At 35.8% G+C, this 12921-nt stretch overlaps 1 protein-coding gene across 3 annotated transcripts in view; it reads right to left on the bottom strand.

The window, feature by feature from the left end:
* The window catches only part of AEBP2 (AE binding protein 2), a 70120-nt gene that overhangs the window by 36564 nt on the left and 20635 nt on the right, over nt 1-12921 (bottom strand). For all 3 annotated transcript variants that reach the window (XM_055318604.1, XM_055318601.1, XM_055318603.1), the window contains exons 2-3: nt 8566-8773; nt 267-374 (exon numbers count right to left, since the gene is read on the bottom strand). In XM_055318604.1, the coding sequence (XP_055174579.1) occupies nt 267-374; nt 8566-8773 (316 nt within the window). The remainder of the gene's footprint in view (nt 1-266; nt 375-8565; nt 8774-12921) is intronic.

The raw sequence follows: 12921 nt of genomic DNA, 5'->3' as shown, positions 1-12921 counted from the left end.
TGAGTCAGTTAAGCATCTGCCTTCAGCTGGGGTCATGATTCCAGGGTCCCGGGAAGAGCCCTGCATCTGGTTCCTTGCTCAGCAGGGAATCAGCTTCTCCCTCTTTCTCTCTCTCTCTCTGCTCCTCCCCCAACTCATGCTCCTGCTCTCTCTCTCACCTTCGAATAAATAAAATCTTAAAATAAAAAAAATTTTTAGAAGGGCAAAAGTATGCCCATTAAGAAATATACAACCAAAAGTCAAATAACGCACATATGCTTACTTACCTTGAAAGGTTTGTCTCCACTATGTGTCAGCATATGCCTCTGTAACCAACTCTGACTGGTTGACGGAGTGTTATATACTTTACAACCTTTCCATAAGCAAACAAATACCTGTTAAAAGAAGAGCCATAATAATTTTCATCACTTATTTCAACAGTTTTATTCCTTGTAAGTTCAAATGAACATGTTGCATTAGAACCATTAATGCATGAATCAATCAAAAAGGCTTAATAGTTAAACTTTCTGAACTTCCGGTATGAGAGATATGGTTTTAAACCCTTTCCCTGTAAGGCCACTGTCCAATTCCTTCAATGAGAACGACAAACCAATCCCAAGATGTCATTCAGAAGGAAATATACAAAATATTAACAACATATCCCTAAGAGCTATGACTATACACAATTATTTTTAGAACAAGCATTATTAATTAGAAATACCAGGAAAATATAAGGGTATAAAGAAACAATGAAAATAAATCAAAATAATCAAATATTAATTGAAGATGGAACTTCAAAAAATGAGTAAAGCTATTAAATTACCAAATTAAATTTTTCTGCTCTTGATTCCTTATTCTCACATGCATACTAATACTTATTTTTACATTGTTCTATTCATTAAAAATTATTTCCACTTATCTTCATTATAAAGCAAAATCTAATACAAAATGTTAAATTAAACAAATGCAAAAGCAAATGGGCATAAACTGCTCCATAATCATGAAAGACCGACATACTTGGATTCACATAATTGAGTATGATTGGGATTAGAAAGTACTAATCTAACAACTAACAATCTAATCTTTATCATCTTACTAATAAAATATCAATTTTCTAACATATTTCCATCAAACTGAACATTGAAAACTGTACCCCAACATCAGTAAAAGTATGAATCCATTGTAATCATAATCTTCAAAGAATCATTAATAGGCTCTGCTCTTTTCTAAGGAAGAGCCATTATAAATAGAGCCACACTTTGAAGACTACACATCTAATAGAATGAACTTGGAGACAGGACTGAAAAACAATCATTAAAGAGTTTAAAATACACTTTTTTTTTTTTTTTGGAGGGGGGAGAGGAGTGCCTGGGTAGTTCAGTGACTAAGCATCTGCCTTCAGCTCAGGGCATGATCCCAGGGTCCAGGGATTGAGTCCCGCATTGGGCTCCCCAGGGGGAGCCTGCTTCTCCCTCTGCCTGTGTCTCTGCCTGTTTCTCAAATAAATAAATAAAATCTTTAAAAAAAAAAAAAAAATATATATATATATATATATATATATATATATATTGGGGGGAAGGGCTGCCTGGGTGGCTTAGCGATTTAGCGCCGCCTTCAGCCCAGCGCAGGATCCTAGGGACCTGGGATTGAGTCCCTAGTCAGGCTCCCTGCATGGGGCCTGCTTCTCCCTCTGCCTGTGTCTCTGCCTCTCTCTCTCTCTCTCTGTCTCTCATGAATAAATAAATAAAATCTTTAAAAGAAAAAGAGAAAAAGAAAAAAAAATCTTTTAAAAATAAACTTTTTTTAAAAGTCTAGAAAAATCAGCTATCTTAAAAATAACTGAGTTTTTAGTGATAACTAAAACCATTTTATATCAGGTCTAACAAGGCAATACTGTTATTGCTGTTTGACACGACTATTTAGAGTTATCACATATCCTGATTTTTGTAAAGACTAGCTCATTTCTTTTAGTAAGCAGATACAGAAATCATAACCTTTCCTCCTTCACACTTCAAATCCCTGAGCCTAATGTATGTTTACAAAACAATTCCTCAAGTTACCAGAATTAAAAGCTATTTTTAAAATAAATGCAAAAAAAAAAGAAGAAAAAGAAAGAGAAAGAAAGAAAGAAAGAAAGAAAGAAAGAAAGAAAGAAAGAAAGAAAGAAAGAAAGAAAGAAAGGAAGAAAGTTCTTAAAACTACTCATGTTATGTTGTGGAAATTAGTTCAGTAATGTTTAAAAATCACATACAAATGATTAGTGCTATCTATTTCCTGACTCAAGACTACTTGGGATCCCCGGGTGGCTCAGCGGTTTAGCGCCTGCCTTTGGCCCAGGGCGCGATCCTGGAGTCCTGGCATGGAGCCTGCTTCTCCCTCCTCCTGTGTCTCTGCCTCTCTCTCTCTCTCTCTCTCTCTCTCTTTGTGTGTGTGTGTGTCTATCATGAATAAATAAATAAATCTTAAAAAAAAAAAAAGACTACTAGACTCTGAGTCTTAAATATTCAATTCTCGGGAATCAGAGGTTGATTTAAAATTTCCTCAACAAGCCATACCACATTAAAAAAAAAAAAGCCTTAAAAAGTAACTGGAAACAAAATTAACGTCATTCATGTAATAATTTCTATAACAGTGAAGAGTTCTGCTGTCTTAACTCTTAAATAACATCTGTGCTCAATTATTCTCAAAGAAACAATTAAGGTAAATACTCAAACACTGCCCCTACGTAACATTAGCCAACTATTGTATTTGAGAGAAAACAACAATCTCTGACTTTTAATTTTTTTCCGAGGAATAAATATGAATATGGAGATATGGCACACTGTAATTTCACTGGATAATAGCCTTCACTATGAGTAGGTACGGTCTAGACTCTAGCTGGAATAATGTCTAGTAACACTATTAGAGCAACACCTTCAGGTTCAAAGAAAAACCGTAACTTTCAACCTAATGAATTTTATAGGAAATGAAGTAAGTGTAAAGAGACTGAGGCTAACTATGTTCAGCTATAATGGAGTGAAATATTTGGAAAATAATTCCCAAGGGCAGGGGAAGAGGAAGCACTAACCTTGCACAAGGACAAAAGAGGCACCAGAACTCCACACCAAGGATCCACAAAAACCACAAAACTGTTTAAAAGCTGAATTTCTTTTCCTAATCTATGTTAAAAAGACACTTTGATAAAAAAAAGAGTTCAAACTCTGGCAAAAGGATCATCTTCAAACTTGAGAGTTTTTAGAGGCACAATATGTGAAAAATTGTTTTCATACCCAATTTTTAGAAACTGTCTCATTATAAAAATTAACCCTGAAAACTGACCAAACACCACTGGAATCCAATCCAAATGTGAAAGGAATTATTCAAGAATAAAATCTGTTGGGACGTCTGTGTAGCTCAGCAATTTAGCACTGCCTTTGGCCAGGGTGTGATCCCAGAGTTCTGAGCTCGAGTCCCACATCCAGCTCCCTGCAAGGAGCCTGCTTCTCCCTCTGCCTGTGTCTCTGCCTCTGTGTCACTCATGAAAAAATATTTTTTAAAAAATAAAATCTGTCATTCCTCTATATTATCTTAAAATGAATTAAGCTTTAGCAATACTAATCAGAATGCTGAGGCACAGAGGTTCATAGTGTACCCTGTCATGATAGATTTATATTAGGTTTGTAATTAGAGGTAACAAAATTAGGGGTGCCTGGGTGGCTTAGTCAGTTAAGTGTCTGTTCATGACCTCAGGGTGCTGAGATCGAGTCTGGGGGTCGGGCTCTGTGCAGAATCTATTTGAGAGATTCTCACTTTCCCTCTCCATCCTCCCTCCTCCTCCTGCTTATGTGCTCTCTCATAAATAAATAAAATCTTAAAAAAAAATGTATAGAAATAGCACGAAAGTAAATGATCTGAACTCTAACCCAGAGCTTTCACACTTTGCAGTGATGTAATCATGGAAGATACTTATCTAAGCCTTTATTTCCTTTTTCATCAAACACTGTGAGCACACATTTGCTAACTCCAAAATATGATGAAATGCAAGATGATATATTCTTTCAGTAGGACTATTTAACAGAAAAATTGGGTTTATGTTAATTGGAGGTCCCTTCTCAAAATTAACTGCCACCAAATTTTTCTGCCCGTCTGTCTTAAAGAAAAGAGAGAGGAGAGAAGATGTAGTTATTAAAAGAATCTTTAAATGTGTAACAATCTAACTTATAAAGATGTAGCGGTCTAAATTTCAATGTACAAGGAAGTTTGGGCTTTCAATCGAGAAGCCCTATAGAAAACCTTTCTCATTACTGTCAGAATAGGTCAATTTTACTTTAAGGGAAGTCCTTCAAAATGCCCCAAATGAAAAAGACTGATACAACCCTGGGAACCAAGGCCAGTGTAAGTCTCCCTATCTAGTTACTAACATCTCACTCTTGGAAGTATAAAAATGAATCCAACAAAATTTTAAGTAAATTGTAAAATCTACTGCAAACTTGACAAAATCTAAGTATGTATAAGGAAAATTCAGTTAGTAGTAAGGTAAATTAAAATCACCAAGTATATTCTAAGTAGAGCTGGTAGGCAACATAATTTACAAGTAGGCAAGAGGAGAGGGGCTGGTTTTACCAAAGAATTTTTGTATGAATTAAAATCATACAAAAGGATTTTATATAAAGCAAGAGATACACCATCTAAATTCAAGGTGTTGAATGATCCCTTAAGCTTTAATATTTCTTAGGAAAAAAAAAACCATCTCACTCTTTTACAAAATGTTTGAACAAAATATTTTAATATGTAATTATTTTGTCTCAAATCAGTTTGCTCTTCTAAGACCTAAAATGACAGTTATAATTCTGTATCCTACTATTCTGAGTCACATTGAGTATTTTCAATTTTCTGTTAAAGCATATTTACTAAGACAGAGAACAAAAATATTTAATAGAACACTCAAATTACATGAATTAAGCATTTCTCCTTTATTACAAAATATATGACCAATTTCATGTTGTGTTCAGGAGATACCAGATAGGCAATCAAAACTCAATGTAAGGGGCACCTGGGTGGCTCAGTGAGTTAAGTGTCTGCCTTTGGCTCAGGTCATAATCCTGGAGTCCTGGGACCAAGCCCTGTATCAGATTCCCTGCTCAGCTGGGAGTCTGCTTCTGCCTCTACTCCTCACCCCACTCATGCTAAGAGATTAATAAAATCTTAAAAACCAAAACAAAACAGCCTCAGTGTGACCTCCTAAGACTGATTTCACTTTCTAGTAACATTCCAATTTAACCCTGAGTGTCTACAAATGTCATTTTATATGGCATATAAAAGTAAGTGACTTCATTCAAGTCTTTGAATATCAGCCCTCTCCCCAAATCTTCCTTGGGCCCTCTGCCCTCAAACACCAAAGAATATATATAAAAATGAACTTAATAAAATGACATGTGCAAAATAATTCCTGCATCAAGAAACACATTTTTTTCTGACAACTGTTTTTAAAGTGAGAAATAGTTAAAACAGAAAGAACAGAACACTAATGGATTGTTACTGAACCACTGAAATCCTACAAGACGAAGTTTCCTGCCTACCAAGTCTTCAGTGTAAATTAAGAGGACACGGGGATTTGAGATTTGATTAGTAAAATAGCTCAGCCTAGGTTTTGAAATCCAGTCATGCATGCAAGTATGGACCCAAGAACACAATTCTACTATACCTAACAAAAAAGGTTAAAAAATTTGTTTTGCTTCTTTCTCCTTATATTTTTAAATAGTAGAAAACACTTTCAGGAGTCTTCTTTAAAAAGGTACATTCAGGGGTACCTAGGTGGCATAGTCGGTTAAAAGTGTCTGACTCCTGGTATTGGCTCAGGTCATGATCTCAGGGTGGTGAGATCAAGGCCCTCATCAGGCTCTGTGCTCAGCACGGAGTCAGCTTGAGACTCTCTTCCTCTTCCTGTGCCCCTTCCCCCCAAAATAAATCTTTAAAAAAGTAAAAGTTACATTCACAATTGGTATTTATATAGTTAGTTTAACTTTTGAAATAGAAGATTCTACCCATTTTAATACATAAAAAGGTCAGAAAAGGCTAACCTATCCAATTTCAGCCTCTAAATGTAATTATAGTCCATGTGACATGGCAACATAAAAAGCTTAAAGAGGGGGAAAGAAGTTTTCTAAGCTGTTACATGATGGTTTTGTTTTCCCACAGTGACTATCATAGTGGGATGAGAACAAGAACAGGAATTAATATAGTATTTAGATCTTACTAACTTACTGCTCCAATAAAACTGTCATCTTTTAATAATATGCTTTAAGAAGCATAAAATCCTCTAGAGGTACCAATATTTTCCTCATTTGTTTCTGTTCCATCAAGACAGTTTAACACTTGGGGTAGAAGTAATAAGAAGAATTTTTTTTTTTTAAGAAGAAATCTTAAGAAGAGATCAAAGAAATCTTAAAAAAATTGTCTTGAAATTAGCTGTTTTCCACATATATGAGATATCTACAGCAGTCAAAGTTACGAAAACAGAAAGTAGAATAGTGGTTACTAGGTGCTGGGGAGAATTAGGAAGTTATTGTTGAATGGGTAGATTTCAGTTTTGAGATATTGAAAAAATTCTAGAGATGGACACAGATGATAGCTGTACGACAATGTGAATGTATTTAATGCCACTGAACTGCACACTTAAAAACATTTACAATTTTTTTTAATTTTCTTTAAAGAGGCCATTAAAAAAAAATGTCCAAACAACACCCACTCTATTTTAAGCACAAAACCAGATCAAGATTTCCTGTTACATAGCTGTGTATAGTTTTCAGAGTTTCATTCATACTTTCGTTCTGAAAGCTTAGTCTATATACCAATGACTGGTATGTAAAAAAAATCTGAATGTATTTTCTCCATTCCTCTGATTCTTTAACATTTGTAGTTCAGCAACTAATGTCCTTCAAAGATCAGGCCTTCTTTCTGTGGTCAAAACAGCATTAATCTTAAAATTAGCTAGACAATCTTACTATTCATAATAAAATAATTTTATGAATAAGTATAAAGCAGGGGGACAGGTTCATTTCAGCAAGTTTACACTTATTGTAAAAATACCAAGACTTCATGCCTAGCTCTTTGATATCTATAAGGTAAACATAGCAGCAGTGATTACAGGATACATTCAGTCTGCACCTCCATTTTTTTCTACAGATCCTTAAAGGGCTGAAAACATTCTCATAAGGCTGTGTACTCAACACGTAGGATCCAACGCTTAGAAATATGAAGTTCTCTAATGCCTACCAGAGATGCCCAATAATCTATATAGTTCATGACCCTATATACAGCTAAATCAAGTGACTAAAAAAGCATCATGCCATGGCTCAAAAGGCTATCTTAGTGATACATACCAAGTGACATCAAGCACTGCCTCACAAAAGGCAACTCTGTGATAACTAGGAAACCGACTTGGTTAAGATAGTTCACACAAAATCTGATACATGTGGTAAGGGAAAAGACTATTACAAAAGTAACCTAACCATTGAGCAGGGCTGGGTTAGGAGGTAAAAATAACATATGATGGGCAAAGTTCATTAATGCACAATCTGTCATCAAAATCAAATCTAGTAAGTCAAATCTTACCAAATTTAAGTAATCAAAAGATTGCTGACACATTACAACATATTGTGACAATGGCAAAGTTTTCTTAAAAGAAATTTCAATGCGCAAGTAACACTAGTTAAAATATTAGAGGTGCTTATATGGCTGCGTGTTTTGTTTTTTTTTTTAAAGAAGATCAATAATGCAACCTAAATATCAACGCAACCTTGGAAATAGTTACCCACTCACTTAAACCATAATGATCTTAACCATTTTAGTATCAGTTTATCTCAATAGTGGTGGCAGGCTGATAGGAAATATGTGGCCTAAGAATTATGTGTACTTACAATGTGACATTAATTTCTGGAAAATGCACTAACGTGGTAACTATTCAAGACAAACCTAGTGAAGTCGAAAAAAATTATAACCTTATAATACTTTGATCCATTACACTGACTCACCTAATCTACTTAGCTCTTAATTCACTATCCAATAAAAATTATATAAACTGACACATTTAAATGTATTCCCAAAAGGATATAGGTCAATACTCACTAATCATAACTTTCTGTCTAAGCCAGCTCTGTTAAGACCTGGGAAAAGGTGATCAATTCACTTTCACAAATAATGAGTACAAGCTGTAATTTCACAGAACTGTATATATTAATCCTGGTACCAACAATCTCTCCAGTTAATTTCACCATCAGGGATAATTTAAGACCACTCTATCAAGAGAAATCCTAGCTGTCCTCAACTCAAAACATCACAAACTTGGAATAGGCTGTATTCATTTATTATATTCCCACTATATTTTAGGAAGTCTAATTTCTTCTAAAAGCAAATTAAACTCCAACACACAATATGTTCTATTTGATTCAATCAAGTATGTGGGAAATAAATACAAAAGCTTTTTAAAAAATAGAGCCTGTGTAAAAACAATCCCAAATTACTTTGAGAAAGAAAGCCTAACTAGCATGAATAAATTAATAAAACTAATGAAAACAGGGAGTGAAAAAAAGAAATGACAAAACCAACCCCTCCTCGCTGACCATCTACATGTATGGAACGGATGTGATCGGCCAGGTCTGGGCTAGAGTTGAAGCAAGCCTGGCACTGGTCCCAACAACAATTATAGGCAATATTTTTGCTTGAAGAAGTAGTGCTTCCTTGTCCATTCATCATTGCTGGAGTTGAACGCCCACTGGAAATTGTGCTGTCTACATCCATTATAGTACTGCTTATGCTACAAAAGAAGAAAAAAGGCTGTGTTATTCCTAGAAATTCACTAACATGAATATGATCTTATAAATACTCAATTAAGATTACTACTTGACATTATGCTCCATATAAAGCATACTGACCATATTTTCTATTAGAAAACAACATGGTTTTGAGATGATTGTTGGCAATAAAGTGCAAATCAAGGGAAAAGCCTCAAAACAGGGAAGAGATAATTTAAGCAACTTTGGCAGACACGAACTCCCCAATGCTACAATCTACAGAAAACAAACCAAACACAAACACACACACACAGCTCAACACATTTCATCCCTTCCATAGTTCTAAGCAGCACAATAAACCAACAGAGTAACAGTTTCCAGCTATAAATAATTCAGAATCAAGAGTACCTTTACAGTATAAATCACTTGTTAATCCAAATCTTTTCTTCTATTCACTAATCTGAGGCTACAACTTCTTGTCTTATCCTACCTCTTTCTACCTCAAGTAAGTTTGGGAAATTGTGTATTTTCCCTTCTAAATAAAAAAACAGAACAGACAAAACAGTACAATAAAGTTTTCCTGATTTTGCTAAGTCCAAATAAAATATCTTTTTCTGGCCCTCAACTTTTTTAAACTCACAATCCACAAAAGAGGTCTGAAAAGCCAATCAATCAATTCTTTTTATTTTTTTTTATTTACTAAAAGTATTACATATTAGTTATCCTTTTAATAAGAAAATTATATATTAGTAGAAATAGAAGTAATTCTGAATGCTCAAAATTTCAAATCTTAGTAAAATGTAACACACTTTTCCTTTTCAAAGTAATTCATTTAGGGGCACCTTGCTGGCTCAGTTAGTAGAGTATGTGACTTGACCTCCCGGTTGTAGGTTCCAGCCCCACACTGGGTGTAGAGATTACTTAAAAATAAAATCTTTAGAGGTGTCTGGTTGGCTCAATTGGTTAAGTGTCCAACTTAGCTCAGGTCATCCTAATTTTTTTTAATCAAAAACAATTCATTAAAAAAATTATTTTCAGTATCTTCCCAATACAGAAATTACAGGGAAGTAGCTTCAACCACGGAGGGGTCAACAGTCAACAACAAGAATGTTTGCAGGCTAAATGAATCAAAAGCAATGTACCTGTTTACAATTTAAGTAATTTTTGAAAACTGTATTAACTTTTAAGAAATATGCTTCCCTACTCCCAAGCTTTTATTACAGAAAGCTTAACAATTTACATTTTGTCCTATTTGTTTTAATTTGTTTTTCTCAATTATCTGCAAATTGCAAACATGATACTTCAACCACAATTATTTCAGCATATACCTTCTAAAAATAAGAACATTTACCTCTAACCACAACCTTATTTGCTCATACATAAAAGCCAAAATAAATTTTAACTTATTGGGGTGTCTGGGTGGCTCAGTCAGTTAAGCATTTGCTTTGGGCTCAGGTCATGATCCCAAGGTTCTGGGATCGAGCTCCACATTGGGTTTTCTGCTCCACGGGGAGTCTGCTTCTCCCTCTCCCTCTGCCACTCCTCCTGCTTGTGCTCTCATGCTCTCTAACAAATAAAATCTTTTAAAAAAATTTTTTAACTTACTGTTTTGTTTTTCCTTCCCCCACTTATTAAGTATGCTTAATAATGATGAGTTCTAACATCCAAAGCACATATTTTAAAAAACTAGCAAAAATGTTTTCATATGATATTTTAGACATAAAAAATGTCTAAGATTTTCCTTTAAAGAATATCCACATAAGTTTATCTGGCTACCAGTCAATATGTAAGTTCTAAATTTAAACTCTGTGGGGCAGCCCGGGTGACTCAGTGGGTTAGCACCGCCTTCAGCCCAGGGCATGATCCTGGAGACCCAGGATCGAGTCCCACGTCGGGCTCCCTGCATGAAGCCTGCTTCTCCCTCTGCCCGTGTCTCTGCCTCTCTGTGTCTCTCATGAATAAATAAATAAAATCTAAATAAATGAATGAATGAATGAATAAATAAATAAATAAATAAATAGATAGATAGATAAATAAATAAATAAATAAATGAATGAATGAATAAATTTAAACTCTAAAACTTAGGGCAGCCCAGGTGGCTCAGCAGTTTAGCACCTGCCTTCGCCCCAGGGCCTGATCCTGGAGACCCCGGATCGAGTCCCACGTCAGGCTCCCTGCATGGAGCCTGCTTCTCCCTCTGCCTGTGTCTCTGCCCCTCCTCCCCATGTCTCCCATGAATAAATAAAATCTTTAAAAAAAAATAACTCTAAAACTTTGGAGCAACTGGGTGACTCATTGGTTGAGCATCTGCTTTTGGCTCAGGTCATGATCCTGGGGTCCTGGGATTGAGTCCCATATCAGGCTCCCTTTGGGAAGCGTGCCTCTCTCCCTCTGCCTATGTCTCTGATGAATAAATAAATCTTTCAAAAGTAAAAAATAAAATAAACTAAAACTTTGTAAACTTGGGGCACCTGGTTGGCTCATTCAGTAGAGCATGAAATTCCTTTAAAAAAAAAAAGATTTATTTATTCAGAGAGAGAAAGAGAGACAGAAACACAGGCAGAGGCAGAAGCAGGCTTCATGCAGGAAGCCTGACGTGGGACTTGATCCCGGGTCTCCAGGATCACATCCTGGGCTGCAAGCGGCGCTAAACCACTGTGCCACCGGGACTGCCCAAATTCCTTTTTTTTTTTTTCTTAAAGATTTTATTTATTCATGAGAGACAGAGAGACACAAAGAGAGGCAGAGACACAGGCAAAGGGAGAAGCAGGCTCCATGCAGAGAGCCCGATGTGGGACTCCATCCCAGGTCTCGAGGATCACACCCCAGGCTGAAGGCAGCACTAAACCGCTGAGCCTGCCTGGGCATGAAATTCTTGATCTCAGGGTTGTTACTTCAAGCCCTACACTGGATGTAGACATTTTTTTTTCTTTTGTAATTTCCATTGAACTCTCAAATGCAAATCAGCTCTTGAATCGCTGAATATTTATTGATATTTATTTTGGCAGGAATAAATTGTGAGTATGGCAGTTTTTCTATACTGAAATGCATATTTTCATTTGAGCCTTAGAAATTCCAAGTTTCATGAGACCCTTAACCATGAAATGGTTGGTTATCTATTTTCCTTATCCCTTGTTTCATATATTTTAAAACATTTTAACAATAAATCTCATACTTTTGTAAACCATACCAATTAACTCTAAAGGCAAATAAAATTTTAAGTTTTAAGTGAACAACCAACCACATTCAAATTATAAACAATCTTAGGGGATGCCTGGGTGTCTCAGTGGTTGAGCATGTGCTTTCGGCTCGGGGCATGATTCCAGGGTCCCCAGATCTTAGGAAAAGAGAGAAATCTCAATGACCTATTGTGATACAATCTCTAAGGTACAGCAAAGTATTAAAAAAAAAAAACATATACACACACAAATGCAGGGTAGTAATGCTCCAATTTCCATACCTAGATCAGGGAGAGAGACAATATAGACACAACTATAGTCTAAAGAAAAAACTTCTTTTGAAAGATACACAAAACACTGTCCATGTTTTTTTGGATGGGGGAACAGAGGGTCAGTAGGAGAGAAACTTTCACTATATACATCTTTCATTTAATTTTTAATAGGATACCTGTATTGCTACAGGTAGTAAGTCCAAAATTAGTTGAAAATGAAACTAATTTTCTCCTTAGACAAAGTAAAGGTCAAGAGACTTCTACTTGTAATAGATCCAACTAGCAATATACACAACTGTATATAAACTAGCAATTGGGGATCCCTGGGTGGCACAGCGGTTTGGCGCCTGCCTTTGGCCCAGGGCGCGATCCTGGAGACCTGGGATCGAATCCCTCGTCTGGCTCCCGGTGCATGGAGCCTGCTTCTCCCTCTGCCTATGTCTCTGCCTCTCTCTCTCTCTCTTTCTGTGTGACTATCATAAATAAATAAAAATTTAAAAAAAAATTAAAAAATAAAAAATAAACTAGCAATTGGGGGCAGCCCAGGTGGCTCAGCGGTTTAGCATCGCCTTCAGCCCAGGGCCTGATCCTGGAGACCCGAGATCGAGTCCCACATCGGGCTCCCTGCATGGAGCCTGCCTCTCCCTCTCTGTCTCTCATGAATAAATAAATAAAATCTTTAAAAAAATAAAAAATAATCTAGCAATTGTTATACACAAT

Source organism: Nyctereutes procyonoides, unplaced genomic scaffold (assembly GCF_905146905.1).
Source record: "Nyctereutes procyonoides isolate TBG_1078 unplaced genomic scaffold, NYPRO_anot_genome, whole genome shotgun sequence".
NCBI lineage: Eukaryota > Metazoa > Chordata > Mammalia > Carnivora > Canidae > Nyctereutes > Nyctereutes procyonoides.
The sequence above is the reverse complement of the archived record's forward strand: the minus strand, read 5'-3'. Positions and strand labels throughout refer to the sequence as shown.